The 18,834-nt window shown below is 43.1% G+C and overlaps 1 protein-coding gene and 1 non-coding gene across 2 annotated transcripts in view; both read right to left on the bottom strand.

Annotated features, from left to right (window-relative positions):
• CREBBP (CREB binding lysine acetyltransferase) overlaps window positions 1–18,834 on the bottom strand; it is a 128,091-nt gene that overhangs the window by 52,811 nt on the left and 56,446 nt on the right. Inside the window, 1 exon segment of the mRNA XM_074322705.1 lies at window positions 4,491–4,731. Coding sequence (XP_074178806.1) covers window positions 4,491–4,731 — 241 coding nt within the window.
• Window positions 5,013–5,119, bottom strand: LOC141569526 (U6 spliceosomal RNA). Its single transcript, XR_012493251.1, has one exon. It is a non-coding gene; the product is annotated as a U6 spliceosomal RNA (small nuclear RNA).

Here is an 18,834-nt window from a genome sequence, read left to right as displayed (position 1 = left end):
AGGCATCCAAAGAAGGGCATCTCAGCCATTAACGCGCATACCAATCACCTGGGAATTTGTTAAAACACAGATTCTAATACAGAGTCTGGACCAGGGCCCCAGTGTCTGCATTTCTAACAAGCAATATGGCAGGGCCTGTGCAGCTGGTCTGAGAACTACACCCGGAGCAGCAAGAACCTCACTGATGAGGCAACACGAGCTCGAACAGGGAATCTGGTCGTGTGTCCACACAGCTCCAGTCCTCCATGCCACCCTGTGCCCTGGAATTGACTGAGTCACATGCCACTTTAGCCAGACACCTTGAAAATCCTAATTATTCAATACAATCTGAATGTCTTCTTAAGGGATGGATAGGTCAAGATCAGTGATTACAGAATCTCTAGAACACAAAGAAAAAGCAAACAAAATCTCAACATAGGCCAGAAAGGTAACCATGTCTGGGTTTCATTTCAAAGACCATCAAGGTTAGCTCCACAGGTGATTCTGACAGGTTCTCTCCATAGAGAAATTAATGAGAAAAGTCAGGTAGTGGAATGTGTGGCTCAGGTAAGGAGAGCATCTCTTGGAAATGCTGCCTGGAAAGCACAGCCTTGGTGGCACAGGGCACACACTCCACCAGTGGGCACAGGTGGGTCTCAGTCCCCACGGATCCTCCCCATCTCACTACCAACAGTGCTTCTCTCCCTGAAGCACCTCGCTTGTTGCACAGGCACCTCTGAGCTGTCAGATCCTGCCCTCACAGGCATGGCAGCTGTCCAGACACCCGTGCTGTCTAGAATGTTCTATTGTTCTGTTATTGAAATTGGGCTCCATCAAGCCCCCCTGCCCCCCGAGAACTGCCAGGACTGGTGACTTGTCTTGACTTCAGTCCTTCGGACTTGCAGCTGTTGGAGGGTTGGATCCACATTTCTTCTTTACCCTATCCTCAGTGTTTACCCGTGATGAGTACAATTTGCTTTACGATTGTTGAAAAACATCAACAAACATTTACAAGAAAGACAATGCTGAAACTTCCTCACTCGTCATATCAAACTCCTCTATAGGCACAAAATGATAGTATCAGAGCCAAAAGAATACATTCAAAGCTGAAACCTAACTTGAGAAGCCTTTGGAATTTTTTTTTAAAATAAGTGCTTTCATTTCTTTCATGAAAAATTACCAAAACCTTGCACAAAATTAATGTAAACATTCCCCGTGACTTTGTATTGTAAAATCACCCTGGTAACACCTTACATTATGACTAGTAGAAACACTGTGGTTTACCACTTCAGAGAGCACGCACTAGATAAATTGTCACAACAGCCAAGCAGTTATAAGGATGTTAAAAAAAAAACACAAAAAACCACATACGTTTCTTTTCTTTTTTAAACAAAAACCACAGCATTTCTTAAAAAGAGAAATCACAAAAGTTTATAATTGTCATGGCAACACATTCTAAAAACAAAAAGTCCCAAATTAAAAGTTCAGAATGAAGCAGTAACTCATTATTCATGGAATTAATACTGTACAACTACAAACTCGACAATGAATATTTTAGCACTTCAAAAGCCTATTCCTGAAATGCATCCTAAAACACAAGAAATTGTAACCATCACAATACACTAGTTAAAAAAAAAACAAAAACAGTTTTATACTAACTTGGAGGAAAAACAGACTGTATTTCACTCTAACTACTGTCCCAAGTATCTGTTCTCTAGAAGACCCAGATTCCCAGACCATCACTTTATATAAGAGATATCATGGAATACTGTGTATTAATTCAAACTTTGGTCAAAGAATAATTTAACTGATTTTGGAAAGTGACTTTTAAAGGCAACTTAGTAAGACTCCTTCTGTACAGAAGGAGGGAGGAAAACAAGCCCATGAGCCCATTATGTCTCTTCTATGTGACACAGACAGTTTTGCGGAGTCGGCTCGCTGGACTTAAAGAGAAAGCACGTAGGCTATCACCGCTTCTCCGCTCCCTGACACTCGTAGGAACAACATGCTTTTCCGTCTTTCCCTGTGCCACTCGGAAACAACCAGAAAGAAAAGTGGCATACATTCTCCAGGCAGCAGTGGCGTCTTGAGGAAGATGATCAAGAAGAATGAGAGTCATGAACACAAGCAGGGATGGGTAGCAAGAGGGCACAGACGTACAGGCGGAGGAAGGTGAGCAAGGCTGCGCTGTGCTGGAAGCCGGAGGGTGACAGGAGACTGAAGAGCACGTCCTTCTGTCTAGACTGAGGGACACCCCCAAAGACCACAGTTCTACTTCTGAAATGACAGGAAAGGACTGGAAACTGGGAAGAGATGCTCATCCTTTCGTTGTTCTGATGGCGACAGGGAACCCCTGGGAGCCACACATCGGCCCTCTGAGCAGGGATCACACTGCTTAACCGATCAGCTAAGGGCTACACAGACTCGAAGATGACAAAACAATGGGAATGATCCGATGTGGCCAGTCTGGGGCAAACACTCTTAATCTGTGCTGAATAAACTGTTAGTTATGCAAATAGGTCTGGGAACTGCAGCTCCAAGGAGGAGGGAAACCTCTCAAATGTCTCCATGTGGGATTCTATACTGACCTGGCCTGACTGACTTGTCTAGGACACAGTTCCCAAACTTACTTTAGGATAAGGGGTTGCCAATTCCAAAAGAAGCGTCCCTTATTTTCCCCGCCCCGGCCCCAAAAGTTGCTGTAATTACAGTGACATGACATTCAAATCCTCAGATACTGAGTATCTGTCAAGAAACAGAAGAGTCATCGTGTTGGCGACCCGCCTCTCTCTTGCACTGCCCCACTGTGGCCAATTCTAGAGTGCAGGAGGTGGGGGCTCGGGTGGGGCAGGGAAGGAAATTCCCAAATGACCATGTCCACTGAGGACACTGACAATCTGTCTACTCGCTAAGCTCGGCTTCATCCTTTGTCACTGTATGTCTCCACTCGCCACTATATTTTGTGGTTAGTAATTTCTGCCCTGCTCCCTACCTACGCTTTGTATTCTCCTCGGAAATAGCTTATTTTCTCATCTCCAAGCTTCTCTACCCCCAATGCTCACTTACTTTGTTGGTTTCGCTTGTCACTGGCATTTTTCAAAGGGAGGCAAACAGGACAGTCATGTCGTGTGCAGTTCTTCCAATGAGAGATGATTTGTCGTGAAGATGCACAATGGGCAACTATGACCAGAAAAACAACGAGATGTTATTTTTCTATCCAAATCGTCACACTTTCAATTATACCTAAATTATAATGCCAGATTCCATAAGAAAATGGTAACAAGTGTAACCATAACACAGTACAGACAGTCCTCAACTTACAAACTGGCTGTTTTCCAAAAAGTTTGTAAGTCGACTGTTGAGAATTGCAAACAAAAACTTCCCATAGAAGCAATGTTATGAATGATGGTGATTAAGATTCAGCCCACAGAACAAAAACAAAAAACCAAACCTATTTGACCTGAAGTACTGGACAACTGGAATGAAAGGTAGAACAAATCATTCTGTAATGTCACTATTTAACACAAACATTTTACATTATCTTTAAGGATGAAATCATCTAAATACTATAGTTGAAGAAACAGATAGAAAAGCAAATGAGGAGGCTGTGGAAATTCTGAAGGGGACCCCAGGCACTTTTCAAGGTACTTGAGAGGGAAATTAAACCTGGTTACTCTCAGTCTATATCTTCACTTCCATCCTAAGGCATTGCGATTTCTTTCTAAAGGTCTAACATAACCCACCTCGGCTTCTCCATCAGGATCAGGGTTAGGCTTTGTCACAAATGTCACAAAGGGAGAGAGGGAGATCAGGGAGAGATTCTCCCCCAAGGTTTAGGAGCACAAGAAAGAAGAGAAGGAAAGAGGATAAAGATGAAAGGAAAGTACAGCCGTTAGTAAGAAACACTTTCTTCAGAACTGAGGGGTCTGCCATAAAAGAGGGGAAAGGGGGGCACGTGATGTGCCTGATCCAGCCCCTCCTTGGGGGGAAGGAAGGAGGTGGCAGAGACGATGCAGTACGCAGCTCCCCGTGTCACGGATATCACCCAGGACAAGTCCCCTGGGATCTGATCAGCCTCAAGACGAAAGTGTGGAGGAACAGGCCGCAGGCCCCGGCAGTCGGAACACAAGACACAACTGCAAGACAGGTGCAGATGCTCCGGGTCGAGGGAAGGTGTGTGTGTGCATGTGTGCTGGCTACGCTGCCCAAAAGAACTGTAGTCTAGACACTGATGATGAAGACAGTGCTCAAGAAGTGACAAATGTCTTCCATGACAGAGGAAGGAGGAAAGGAACAAATACAGGGACAGCCTCATCCAGTAGAAAGTCACAGAATACTATTATAAAAGAAAATTGCCTTTCTCCTCAGTAGGTAAGTGTTGCAGTGGCATCTGACTGGATGGTCTGTGGAGACGTAGGCTGCGGAAACCTTATTAACAAGAACGCTGCCTAAGACTAAGGACAAATTTCATCCTAAGCTCTGCCAATAGGATTTCAGAAAATGGCACTTACCTTGACAGGCTTTCCCAGCCTGACAATGTGTCATGTGATTCAAAACATTTTTCATGGTTCGACAATGTGGGAGAGAGCAGGCCCGAACCTCTCCGTTTGCTTGTTCTCGTCGCTGACATTTATGAGCGTGAAGCAGTAGAACCAGCTGCTGCTGTATCAGTTTGCGTTTTTCAGGATCTGCAGTGGGGCCCGTTGCAATTGCTTGTGTGGGTACAATTCCCACTGATGTTTGCATCTGAGACTAAAATAAAACAAATTAATAAACATTTTAATAAGGTTTAGAGTTCCAAGTCATGTTCATTAATTACTTTTCAAACTAATGTTAAAGCTGATGCATAATATTGGCCACAGAGAGAGGGCAGCTGGTATGTATGGTTCGCTTTAATTCATCAGAGACTTTAAGGAAGATAAAGAAGCAAAGAAATAAACCAACTGAGAAGCAAGGCCGATTCAAGTTCACCTGCGCTTGATTATCTCAGAGCAAAAAAATGCTGCTTACTCTTTTTTTGTTGTAGTATAGATGCTTCTTTTTGCCCCCCCACAAACGGGTGTAATGTCCTTGTGCAGGGGCCATGCTAATCTTCTCTGTATTGTTCCAATTTTAGTATATGTGCTGCCGAGGCGAGCACAATGGCGCTTTTTCTTAACTGCAGTAACCAAAACCCAACTCACTCTACAATATACACTTGTGCTGGAAAAGCTGTGTATTATCTTAGGTTAAGCCATATGGAACTTGTTTCTGTAGGCCTAAATGGCCAAACATTGGCAAATTCGTGTGGTTCAACTTAATGGAAAAATATCTGATGCAGCAAAGAATCGGAGCCGCCCTTTGGATTCATTCACAATCTCGTGACCAGCAGGACAATACTTGCAGTATTCATTGCCTCTCCTAAAAGGATAATATGACACTTATCTTTAATATGACTATCTAGTACAATTGCTAATGCTTATGAAATGCTTTTCCTTCCATTAAAATTTCCACTCAGACATCTAACAGTATTTTCAAATAGTATTTGATGATCTGCTAAAGATACAGAAATAGAGTTTAGTTGCTTTCATCCTTTGAAAATAACAAGTCAGACTGACTATACCACTTAACTGCAAAGAAAACGGCAAAGGTGACCTATGGAATCTTCTTCCTCTGTACAATCTACCAACATTCTTCAGACAAACTCTAAGGTTCTGAGAATAGATCTCCAAGCTTGATTTCACAACATTCACTGCCTCCCCTAAAACATACCATCACTCCGACTCTTCAAATTAAGAATCAAAACTACATTCTTGCAATCACGATAAAAAACAAGTATAAAATATTTCTTAATGAACCAAAGCTCATTTTTAAAAAGTGATAGGGTTTTCTGTTTTGAAACAGAACTCAGAAAACAAGCGTGTAAAAATGCTGCATGGCTGGGCTCAGGAGCACAGCTCCTGGAAGCTGAACCATGGTCCCGAACAAAAGCAGAGTCCTACCTGAGAGGAGGGGCTTCCTGACGGACCAGGACTTAGCTCCTTAGAGAAAAAGCCTCTTTTCCTTATGATTATCTTTCCTGATTATAAAAGTATATATACACACTGTAGACAATTCGGAAAGCAACAGAACTACTAAGGAAATAACTAACACCTGAAATCTTAGTATCCGGGAGTCCACTACTAAAGTGTTGATAGGTTCTTCTTCTTCCAGTCTTTTTTCCTACTATGTACATGCATATGTATGAACCATTATCCACAGTCTTCTATCATATATATGACAAATATTTATATTTGGCATTGTCTTTACTCCAGGTTCTGTCCCACACCTTTGGGTTGTCTCATACAGTATGACAGCATGATTTGTAATGAATGTATGGCTATACATTCATTTATACAATCTCTCATTGCTGAGCATAAACTGTAACCTCCCTCCCACCTTTTCTCACAATTTAAAATAAAGTTTCAACAAACAAATAGCTACTGACTATGCCTCCAGCAGCATTCAGTTATCGATGTGAAAAGTCTCCTTGATCAGCATATTCCCATGGACTAGAAAGTCCAAGCAGAAATGAACAGAATGGACATAACAGAAGAATGTGAGAAATGTAAGATGATCCTTGTTTGGGTCTCTTTCTTTTGCAGTTATGAAAATTTCAAACAGAAAAGCAGAGAGGAAAGGATACCATTATCACACCTAACAAAATGAGCGACAACTCTTTAATATCCGCTAATACCTAGTCCACATACTAATCTCTCCAGTTGTCTACATGTCTTTTACAGCTGGTTTTCACACATCGGGACCCAATTAAGGCTTACACCCTACACCTGGTTATCGTTTTTAAGGTTCTTCACATACTGACTGCCAACCTCTCCCTTTACTTTTGCACGACACTGACTTAAAGAGACCAAGCCAGTTTCCTCCTGTTGTTTCTCAAAATACAGAAATGCTATATACAAAAAAATCAATGAATCAATGAATCAATCAATCATATTTTAAAAGTCAGGTAAAAAGTCCTAATCTTACAATTAAATTATAAACAGATTGTTTTTAAGTTATTAAAGGTTAACACATTGTTTTTCATTTGGGATGTTCTTAGCATCTTTTGAACTATACCTGACGGCATGCTGAAACCTCAACATGTACAAACAGCACGGCTGGAAACTATACAGCACATTCAAAACATGGTCTATTATCTATCTGTAGATGCTTAATGAGCTCTACACATTGTTTACATGTGTCTCAAAAGTAAACTGGAGGGTGACGCTGAATCAACAGCAAAATGGAACAGAAGATATGTCTCCTGTCCCTGTGTTTGGCCCTCCCCATGTAAAGCCACATACTTGTACAGGACTGGTCCAGTTTACAAAGGGCTTACAAACACAGGGCGTATTTAACTTCCTCCTTCTCAGATTGTTGCTCAATGAGATGGAAGGGTTGTAGGAACTGCAAGTGGCCTGAAATCTATGTCAGAAGCACCCTCAGACTCCACCAACTTGCCTGCAGTCCCCACGGCCCAGGCAGGCACTGAGAAGGGAAGAAAAGTGCTTAGACAAGAATCTCCCTTTAAAAATACAGAACAAAAACTGGTGTTGTAAATTCCCCTAACAGTAATGCATACATTTTATGCAATTTTCTTTGCTTTTTTGTAATAGACAAAAAAAATTTGAAAATCAGTAAGAATAAAGGGAGAAATCTGTCTTGCCAAATACCGAAACTATAAAGCGATAGATTTCTTTTAAGAAGTCTGGGAAAAGATACATATACATTCATTGATCCTTAGTATCACCTTAAAATATAAAAATACATTCCAGATGAATTAGAATGAATAAAAATAGATTAAAATCGATAAGAGTGCTAGAAAAAGTAAAGAATATTTTTAAAATGAGGATAAGAAAAAATATAAAAACGTAAGATTAAAGTTGAAAAACTGAGGGAAAAATTGATTGTTTTTGATAAGTGGAAATAGTGAGTCAAAAGTCAGGACCTACAGAATTGTACACCTGAAATCTATGTAATTTTACTAACAATTGTCACCCCAATAAATTTAATAAAAATAAATAAATAATTAAAATAAAATAAAAAGTCAGGACCATTCTTAAACCTCCTGATACATGTTGCCAAATTGTTTTCCAAAAAGGTTATGTGTGGCACTTAAAATGTTCAATGCCTTGGTGCCAAGAAAACTCAATGGAGAGAATAGTCTTTTCAACTAACGGTGAGGAAAAGGATAGGACAACTGAATATCCATGTAAAAGAATGAAGGTATTAAACCCCTTCTTCACATCATACTCAAAACTTAAAATGAATAAAAGACCCAAATGTGAAAGCTAACAACTACAAAACTTTTAGGGAAAAAACCATAGGAGTAAATCTTCATGATCTTGGATTAGGCAATAAATTCTTAGATATGTCATCAAAAGCACAAACAACAAAAAAGATAAATTGAACGTCATTAAAATTAAAAACTGTTAGGCTTCAAAGGACACTATGAAGAAAGTGAAAGACAAACCAAACAATAGGAGAAAACATTTGCAAATCATAGATGTAATAAGGGACTTGTATCTAAAACATACAAAGAGCTCCACAACTCAATGATAAAAAGACAACCTAATTAAAAATGGACAAAGAATACAAACAGACATTCCCCCCCCCCAAAATACAACTGGTCAATTAGCAAATGAAAATATGCTCAACACCATTAGATATGAGGGAAATGCAAATCAGAACCACAATGAGATACCACTTCACACCCAGCAGAATGGCTACAATAAAAAAGCCCCAGACAGTAACAAGCACATGGAAAAATTGGAACCCTCATACACTTCTAGAATGTCAAATGGAGCAGCCACTTTGGAAAAGTCTGGCAGTTCATCAAAAGGTTAAATAGAGTTACCATATGACTCAGCAATTCCCCTCCTAAGTATACTCATATACCCAAGAGAACTGAAAACATATGTTCACACAAAAACGTGTACACAATGTTTGTAGCAGCATTATTCATAATAGCCAAAAAAATGGAAACAATTCAAATGCCCATCAACTGATGAATGGAAAAATATAACGTGATATATCCTAAATGGAATATTATACAACACAGATCAACTGTGAAAACATTATGCTAAGTGAAAACAGCCAGTCACAAAAGACCACATATTGTATGATTCCATTTCTATGAAATGTCTAGAATAGATAAATCCATAGGGGCAGAAAATAGATTAGTAGTTGCCTCCAGCTGAGGGATCAGGGAAAATAGGGTGTAACTGCTAATGGTACAGGCTTTCTTTTTGGGGTGATGAAAATGCTCTAATATTGACTATGGTGACAGTTGTACAATATACTAAGTACCACTGAACTGTATACTCTCAAGAGGGAAATTATACCATATATAAATTATATCTCAATAAAAGCTACTTTTAAAAGTTTGATCTAACTAATCATCAAAGAAATGAAATTAAAACAGAGGCATTTTTTACCTATCAATATGACCACGACAAAAAGGTAGTAATAACTGGTATTGATGAGGATACAGAGAAACAGCAATTCTCAGGGACTCGGGTGATAATGCAATTTAGTATGACTTTGGAAAGCAACAGGTAACAAAAAGAAAAATGTGTGCTTCTTTTGATTCAGCAGTTCCACTCCTTATGAGTTATTATTAGGGAAGCAACTGAACTGGCTAAAATGTATGTGCAACGACAGGCATCACACCTGATTTAACAAATGAAAAGTGGAAAACGCCTTACTGCCTTTCAAAGGTAGACTAATTAAACGAATTGTGGCTATTGACCTAATGAAATAATATGCAGCCTTTAAAAATAAGGCAGCCCTCAGTGACCCCAGTCAAAGCTATGTGGACCAAAAGAATGGCCCAGCCAAGGCCTGACCAGATTCTTAACCTACAAAATATTTTGAAATGTAATAAAATGATTGTTATAATAACACATTAGACCATTACGCTTTCATGAAAAGCTCTCTCTAACATATTGAGCTAAAAAAGAAAGTTATAGATAGCACCATAAAGTTATTTGTTTCCTTATGAACCTTGTATGCTCGTATCTGTTCTTAGAAAAACCTACAGATTATCTGGTGGTTATCTCTGGGCAGGGATGGGATCATGTTTAAAATTATGTATTGTTTGAATGTTTTACAACAAACATCTACTATTTTTACAACCAAAAAACATTCCACTTTGGGGGGGTTGTGGTGGTGGTGGTGGGGGAATCTGAAGCATCCATAGAAAACAATGAAGAATCAAAGATAAAAAATAAAATCGTAAAGGCAGAAGAAGGAAATAAAGATGAAGGCCTTTATCGCCTTTGTAATGCAAAGGCCTTCATCAAAAAAATACAAAGCAGTGGTTCCTAACCAATCCCCAGTGAGACCTCTTCAAACATAGATTCCCCGTTCCTCCCTCCAGAGACTATGATTCGAAAATCTGGGGTGGAGCCAGAAGCAGTTCTCTTCCTTAAAGTTCCATAGGGGGAGTGTCACTATTTTTAGCTTTATATGCTTTTTCCAGATTTTCCAAAATGAACATGCACGCAGTTTTACAGTGAAAATAAGACAAAGCATTTAAGAGCGCAAGGCCTACAGGTGATTCTGATGCAGGGGTGGGCCGTGCCATAAAGAGAAGGGCAAGAGGCCAGACTACAGAGAACTTTCACTCCCTCCAGGACCCAAACTGCGAGGAACAAATGTAAAGGCAATCAACAAACTAGGAAAAAATACCGAACACACAAGACATGGCAAATAATAATGCAGGTATTATTTCCTCTCCTCATCTCGGCCAGTCTTTATTTCTCAAGTACTTCGCGTCAGGCTCTGTGTTCAGTGCTCATTTAATACCCAACCCCCAGCCCCACCCTACAGGAGAAGTAACTGGGGTGCACCCTGTTCAGGTGGTGCACTCGGTGGTGGCAGCAAGGTGACCAGGCCTCTGTCAAGGTGGGTGGCAGAGAGGTTAAGGGTGGGGACTCCACTGCTAAACCACCTCCTCCACCCGAGTTTTTCTGTTAGACTCTCAGAAGGACAGGAACTGAATGCAAAAACACACAAACAAATAAAAAACAAAACAAAAAAAACCATGTATGTCTCTAAACATAATTTTTACCAGTAATAGAAAAATTGCAAATCAAAACAGTAAGACACAATTTTCTGCTGTCAGAGGACAGAATGATAATCTGAACCTTAAGGAGCACCACGTAATCCTGCTGAGCTGGCACGCGGCTTTTGTTGGAAGGTACTAGAACAGTACCCAGCAAAAGCCCTCAGGGATATGCAACATGCCTTTCTGGAACTCGAATGAGCTCACATGCAATTCCTAAGCATGGAAGGAGGTTGGTTAGCATGGTGTGGGAGTCACACTGGTTCAACTGTGGCTCCCCCTGCATGTTAGCATTTTTTGAGTCACGAGTAACAGCAGGTGAACACAAGGCACGCTGACACGGTGGCAAGAGGGGGACAACCTGCTCACCTCATTCCCGTCTTTGCTAGGTTGAGCCACATGCTCTTTACATGTGTCATTTGTCACCACAACTCAACCATCATTTACCACAGTCTATCAAACAACTTGAACGGCAAATCTTTTATATTTACTCTAGTATTTTAATTTTTAAGGTAGCTACTATGTATTTTTATTTGGATTGCTATTGTTACATAGGTCTGAATAATCAGCACCAACCCCATTTGACTGTATACGCTGTATTCTATCCTAACGATATAATCAGATGTGCACAGTAGCACATATAATAAAGTTTAGCCGAGCATTCTTCCTAGAAAAATAAGTTATTTTCCATTAAGTGTCCAAGAACAGGTTATAATGCCTGCAAAGGCTTAAGCACAAACAATTAAGAAACAGAACTGACCAAGGCAGAACGGGGGGTGAAAGTGCTTCATCCTGCCACACAACCATTGCCCCAAATGCATGTTGGGCTGGGATACCTTCAGATCAACCTGGCCCCAAATTCTATGTCACCAATGGGTCCAGACCCAGACACCAAAGGCAACTCCAGGTGGGACCAGGGACTGCTCTGCAACATTTGCTTGTTCTGATTCCCCCAGAAAGGCCCTAGAACAGCTAGGTACACAAAGCTTTGGAGTCATAAAATAAAGAAAATGCTCATTAAATGCACACAGCTATCGAACTGGGAAGAAGTGATCACCACCTTTGAAATGATAAAGATCAACTGGTAAGAAAGAGGATGGATAAAATAATGTTTCTTCTTTTTGCTTGGGGTTTACTGATTTTTTAAAAATAAGATTACCTTACAATTTAAGATTTAAACTCAATAGGAAAATAATAATATTATTTTAAGTTGGACCAAAATGATTTCTAAGTAATCTTCCAAGTCAGTGGAAAACAAATGGTTAAGAAAGAAAACTCAACGGGTGAGCTGGAGGGCAAAGGTAGGACTGACAACTGGACAGAACCCCGACTCTCTGCTCCTGTTCCTACACAAAAATACCCTACAAGGTAGAAGAAGGAGCTGGATCTATTCCAACAGCCAAGCAGATCTCAACTGAGTTAAGGGGTTTTAAACAATATCAGGCCCACTGACCAAATGACCAGTTCACAAGAATTACCAATTTACTAAAAATTTTCAATATATAAAAACATATTCTTCAAGAATATTTATTATAAATTTTTGTTAACTTGGTAACTTAACCATTTGACGGACAAATTGGTTTTGGTGACTTGAGCCTTAGGGCCATTTCAGATGATTGTGGAAAAGGTAAAAAGAAGTTCGGGTGACTGGAGCTGTGAAAAGACTGCTGTGATTCCTGACTCTTCAGATACACTAAAGTACTGTGTTTACATCTTTGGTAGCTACCACCGTCCCCATCCAGACCCATTAAATGTACTATCCATTGAGTTCTAACGGTCATTTCATTTCTCAGAAACACCCGGTAAATACCGCCAGTATGTGCCGCTAACAGGCAGGCACACGTTCCCATGCTAGTTGCTGGTAGGTATGCAGCACGGCTTGTTTAGACACTAAGAGTCTTCCTACTGGATATCTACTTTACGTGAAGTGAACGAGCTGAATGTCTCTGTTGATAATTAATGCTTCTTTCTACCTAAAAGGTTTCGCTGAAAAAAGGGCTATACTAATCATACTCTAGAAAAAACACTGGTGGTTGGAAACCCACATTGGAAAGTTAAATGACCTTGACTGAGTACTTGCAACACCTACAGATATCAAAGGATTGTTACATTTTCTCAATTTATGGTTTCCTGATATTTGTAACCGATCATATTTTGTGCTTAGGTTATGTTTCTCAGCTGAAAAACATTGCCAAAACAGAAGGGGCTGAGTTTAAACAACAGAAAGGATTTATATAGCTACTGATAAGAATTTTAGGCTAAAAGTTATTCTTCAAAGGCTCTACATACACATTTTGTCAGGTGGAGGCAGTAAAATGAAAGTAACAGAAGTAAACTCCCAAAATTATACCAACACTTGGATTATTAATAATTATGGACAAACGCTTACTTCCCAACTTTTAACCCTGTTTTCTAATTCAATCACTGAGGCACAGTTCATAGCCAGAGTGGTTTTCCACAGGAACAGCTCTCGTGTGGAACAGCTGACATGATGACTACTTATGTCATTTCCATGAGTGACAGAAGTGTTCACCTTAATCCTAGGGTAGAGGGAACTATGAAGCCACCAGAGATTTTAAATCCCTGTTTGGGAAGGACACGCGAGGGGCTAGTGTGCGCTGTGATGGGAACAGGAGCGTCTCTGCAGGGAATCCCTAGGGTATATCAGGCTTAACCCTGCTTGATCAGTTCACGTCTTGATCCCTTAGTGATCAGAAACTGGATACAGGGGGCAGAAAATTATGAGAGCATAGGACAAACAAGGGGGTGGGGAGGACAGGGAAGCCTTCTAACGTACTGAGGTGACACAAAGACCAACAAAGCAAGCCCACCCCACAGCGGACAGTGGCTCTCGGAAACATTCTACATCACAGTCAACAGAGGAGCTGTTTAAAAGTGCACATTGCAGTGTAAGAGAAAGAATAAGCCCATCTATTTGGCAATTATCCTGAATTGCCTTAGAGGGAATTAAGTGACATACATTGGAAAACTGAGAAAGAAAGAAAACTGAAGTTTCACAAACAGTGGCCACAGAAACACAGATTCCTTGCCCTCCTCTAAGAGCTCCTAAACCACTGGCCCAGGCACCAGTCACTCTGACACAGATATGCTTTGAGAAATAGACAGAACTAACTCCAAGGTGCAGCCACCCCTGGAGGGCCCTAACGGACAGCTTGCCCCCCACAAGCCAGAAGCACTGCCCCAGCTCCGCTGTTCTGGCAGGACTCAGAAGTCAATTCTGCAGCCTCCCCTGCACCAGTTACACTTTCCTTCCGTTCAGAGACGTGGATCAGCAGTAAGCTGGGAGCCTCATCCAGAGCTTCCACTTCAATTCTCTGACATGGACCTGAAACGACTCCTAATACCACTCGCATGCGCAATTTTAAATAAGCAGCACTCCTGATAAATCTGTGCTACAACTTTAAGAATAGTGAAGTCTCCATAACATAGTTCTCAAAAAGAAAAGTCACACATAAGAACTTCCTATGAGAAATAACCGTTGTAGAAGACCACATCCGGGGCCCCACACCTCAAATAAGATAAGCCCAAGATGTGTCCACTTCAAAACAATGCTCCCTAAAGCCCCTGGACAGGCCCTGGTGAAGGTCAGCAATGACTCCGCTGACTAGTCCAGTCCCCGCTGGTGGCTGAGTTTGCCTTCTTCCTGCAAACGCTCCTTCACTCTGTGTCAGGACTTTTTCCGGTGAAAATGGCAGAAAACCCAATCCAAAGATAGGCAAGAGGGACGCCGTCACCAGGAATCAGCTGCCCCCTCTTCCAGAGGACTGCCCTGGAACGACTTGTCCTTCGAGATGGTCCCCACCGGCCTCAACCCCACCCCCTCCAAAACCTGCTCCTACTCCTTTGTTAGTAAAATTTAAATAAATTTTTCTGTCCATGTAGGCTGTCCTGGAAAACTGTATACTGAATATATGTTTAATAGTTACGTCACTCTTATTAATTCAAATTATAAGATCTAAAACTTGATTGTTTCTAAAACATCCTGATTTCAGATATGCTGAAAAAAGTGCATCTTAGAATCACAATACTATATGGTGAAATTTCTAACAAACTTCAAAAATCTGTAGAAAGGTAAGAAATGACAAATAAAATGGCCAAAGACAGAGGTGCAATGAGATACACCTGAAAATTTAGGAAAATGTGGTGTTTGCTTTTGAATCTTGTACTGAGAATACACCCGTATGTGCCCTCAACGCTGACCCCACCTGCCACAGGGGCCCCACCGCTCAGAGCTCCCACAGCGCGTCCCAGAGGATGACGACAGAGCACTGTGACGGCAGGTCACATTGAACTCAGCGGACGATGACGTGCCCACAGACCTGCCTGCACATTCCAGTGACACTCTTCTGCCCTCATGTGAGTCACCTCGACCGCATCATTTCCTCCGCTTCAAACACCCTCCTCTTTCAGCTGCGGGGCAGACTTCCCTCCCGTGCCCTTTGCTGGCTCCTCCGTGACCTGCTCTCTCTTCCTGTGCTCTTCCCCTGCGCGATCTGGTTCACCTGCTGCACCATGGTTACCGCAGCTCCCAGACTCCCAGACAGACAGCAGCTTCTGGACTGGTTTGCCCACCTGTCTGCCTGACACCCCAACCTGCACACCCCACAAGCATCTCGAACGGAACACGTCTACAGTGGAATTACTGGTGCCCGCCCCTTCATCACCCTCCAATTGTTACTCCCCCAGCTCTGTAAACAGTTCCACCAGCCACCAAAAGTCCCCTCGCAGGGCGATGCTACCCATCCACTGTAGGGGCAAACCTCTAGTCTCTTTCCCCCACTATGATCAACCAACTCCAGGCCACCATTTCCTGTAGCCTGGAACACTGCAGTGGTCACTGCCACCACGGCCCTCTCTGAATTGTCTCTAGTTTGGTCCCCAACATTCGCTCACACTGAAAGTCACCTTTCCCGCTGGACGCCTGCCAGTGCCTACACGAGCCGAGGCTCCCCCAGCGCCCTGGCATCTCGTAGCTTCTGCTCATCCTTCTGATCTTGCTCTCAAATCTCCCTCCTCGGTGCAGCCTTCTCCCACGGCTCCGTCTCAGGAGGTCCCTGGGTCAACCTCAACTACTGCGTGTTACTCACACCCGCCGGGGACCTCGCGTTTTGTAATTATTTGTTCCACATCGCCCCCCCACCCCCAATTTCATGAAAAGAGGAGCAGCTCTACATCGCTCACACCTGCGTTCCAGGTGCACCGAGGCCCCGAGGGCATTCCACATGTGGAAAACTAAAGGAACGGCCACATTCCCCTCCTCCCGCCCTTTTTAACACCTCCCAAGGACGTTGGACTTCTCTAGAAATGAGGACAGGAGAAAAGCAAGAGCTCCTTGGTCAACGACCACGTGGCTTAGATCACTCCATGAAGAGCTCAGGCATTAGAGTCCTGACCCTAACTGTCTGGTACACCAAATCCAGTTGGGCCTCAAAAGATGGCCCCCACAGCATGACAAAACAAGTGAGTTCAAGGCTGCATTTTTTTTTTTTCAGACTTAAGATTTTTGGTAACTGCTTTCCTTCACTGTGCTAACATCTATGATTCCAGGGCCCAGATACAATTCAGAAAATTCAGGGAAGACCACAGAACGCGTTCAAAGAACTACAAAGAAGCGATGTAAGCACAGGCTAGTGGAGCACTCCCAGTGGACTCAGAGCTGCTAACATGACACCAGACATAACCAAACAGTCCTGGGCTTTGCAGATGGGAAGCTACAAAGCCCTCAGACAGACCCTCAACTCCCTCATCTATAAGATGGGACATGCAACGGTGTCTTTCAAAAGGCTGTTGCAAGAATAAGGTAAAACACAGGGCGTGATGGCACTTAGAAAGGTATTAGGCAAACTGTGCGCTCTGTCCGGCTTCTCTGCTCGTCCCTTGTGGTCCCTGCCCCAACAGCATGAAGACTGAGACCGGTCGTGGTGCATACAGACATCCCCGTAGCAGAGCGCCCCCCTGCCCCCCACGTAAATGTCTGAGGACGTCACTCAGAATCGGCCCTCCAAAGGCACCTGCTGTGGGTCTCTCACAAAGTCCCCACGTGCCCCTGTGGGAAAGTGGCGGCAGGACAACAGTGTAGCTGCCACAGACCAAAATATATACTCAGTTTATGATGACATCTGACAAGGCCTGACAAGGCCTGATAAGGCCGAGAAAGACAGAGGGGGAGAGAGACAGGGAAGAAGAAGAAGAAGAAGGTTTTATTCCTATTAGATGTCACGCAGACAGACACAGGGATGACATGCTGTTGCTACTGCCTCCCCTAACCATTTCCCAGAGGAGGGGTTCTCAGCTGGGAACGGAGGAAGGGGGAAGAGGAGGGAGGAAGGGGGAAGAGGAAAATGCTATGAGCATCTAGTGGGTGGAGACACAGGATGGCCCCCACGCAGAGAATGGTCCAGCCCCAAATGCCAACAGTGCTGAGAGAAGCCCTGCTCCAAACCAACGGGCCATCCCCACGGTCCGCACCAGCCGTGGTGCAGGTGAAGGGAACCAGAAACCTCTTTCCAGGCAAGTCTGACCCTGGCCTTAGTAAGCACATCGCTGCTGGGAATTCAGTCCCCGGCGCAGCAGAGGCAGGCAGGGGAACCCGGAGCCATGGGATTCTGCCACCAAGTCGTGGGTAAAGGAGAGAGGATGGGGAAGTGAGCTGGAGAGGACTGGACAAGAGAAAAGGAGGACAATGTGAAGTCAGGGCTTCCTACACTACAAAACAGGACAGTCGTGGAGAAGGAACTGCTCTTAGTCTGAAACCAAACAAAGTGTGCTCCGGGTCCCTGAGCAAGCTCAGGGGACGGTCTCCAGCACTGCGGCCCACGCTACTGTCCCTCCAGTGACGGCTGGAAACGGACCCCGGTCTGCTGCCCCCAGAGCTCAGAGGGGCTGAGCTGAGGGCGCAGGGGGCTTTGTTTTAGGTTCTGGATATGTACGGCAGGAACAGGACAGTCCTGGAAGGGCAGGTTCCCACAACAGGCCCGGGGAAGAACAGAGTTGGCTGATCTGGCCTTGACCGACCGACCGACCGACCACAAACGGCACGTCAGATATTCAGCGGCTGTGTGTGTGCACAGCGAGGTCTGCTGAAAGAACACACTCCCCCTTATTGTTTGGAATTAAAAGGAATTCTATTTTGCAGTGCAAAAGGAGCTATTTTCCCATTAATATCTTGGTTAGTTAGACTGAGAGGTTACAACGATAATTCCTATTTCATAGGTGGGAAATCTCAGGGAGAATGTAGACACGTGAAACCCTCTGTCAAGTCAGCTACGACACCCACGTCTCATAGACACGATTGAGTCCTTGGAAGATGAATGTCCTTTGTTTGACTGTAACACCAATCAATGCGCATTTACTGACAGCCTCAACCACTAACAGATAGAAAGTGTGAGAAAACCCCATCTCTGATTCTCTTAGCTCTACTACTGAATCAAGAGGGTGACTGCAGAGAAAGGTAAAGAGCTTCAGTCATGAACTCTCTCCCTCCACAAAGGGAGAACTGGCTGAATCATCTCTACCTAGCCGTCCCACTGACAGCTCATCGCAGAAAATGTAAACTCCCTGAGAAATATGGGCGGTCAAGATGGCGGAGGCGGAAACACTGTGCTCACCTCCTCTCACAACCACATCAAAGTTACAACTAAACTACAGAACCACCATCATTGAGAAGCACCTGAAGTCTAGCTGAACTGAAGTCCTATTACTAAGGACATACAGAAGAAGCCACCTCGAGACTGGTAAGGGGCAGAGAC

Source organism: Rhinolophus sinicus, linkage group LG18 (genome assembly GCF_036562045.2).
Source record: "Rhinolophus sinicus isolate RSC01 linkage group LG18, ASM3656204v1, whole genome shotgun sequence".
Taxonomy (NCBI): Eukaryota; Metazoa; Chordata; class Mammalia; order Chiroptera; family Rhinolophidae; genus Rhinolophus; species Rhinolophus sinicus.
The sequence above is the reverse complement of the archived record's forward strand: the minus strand, read 5'-3'. Positions and strand labels throughout refer to the sequence as shown.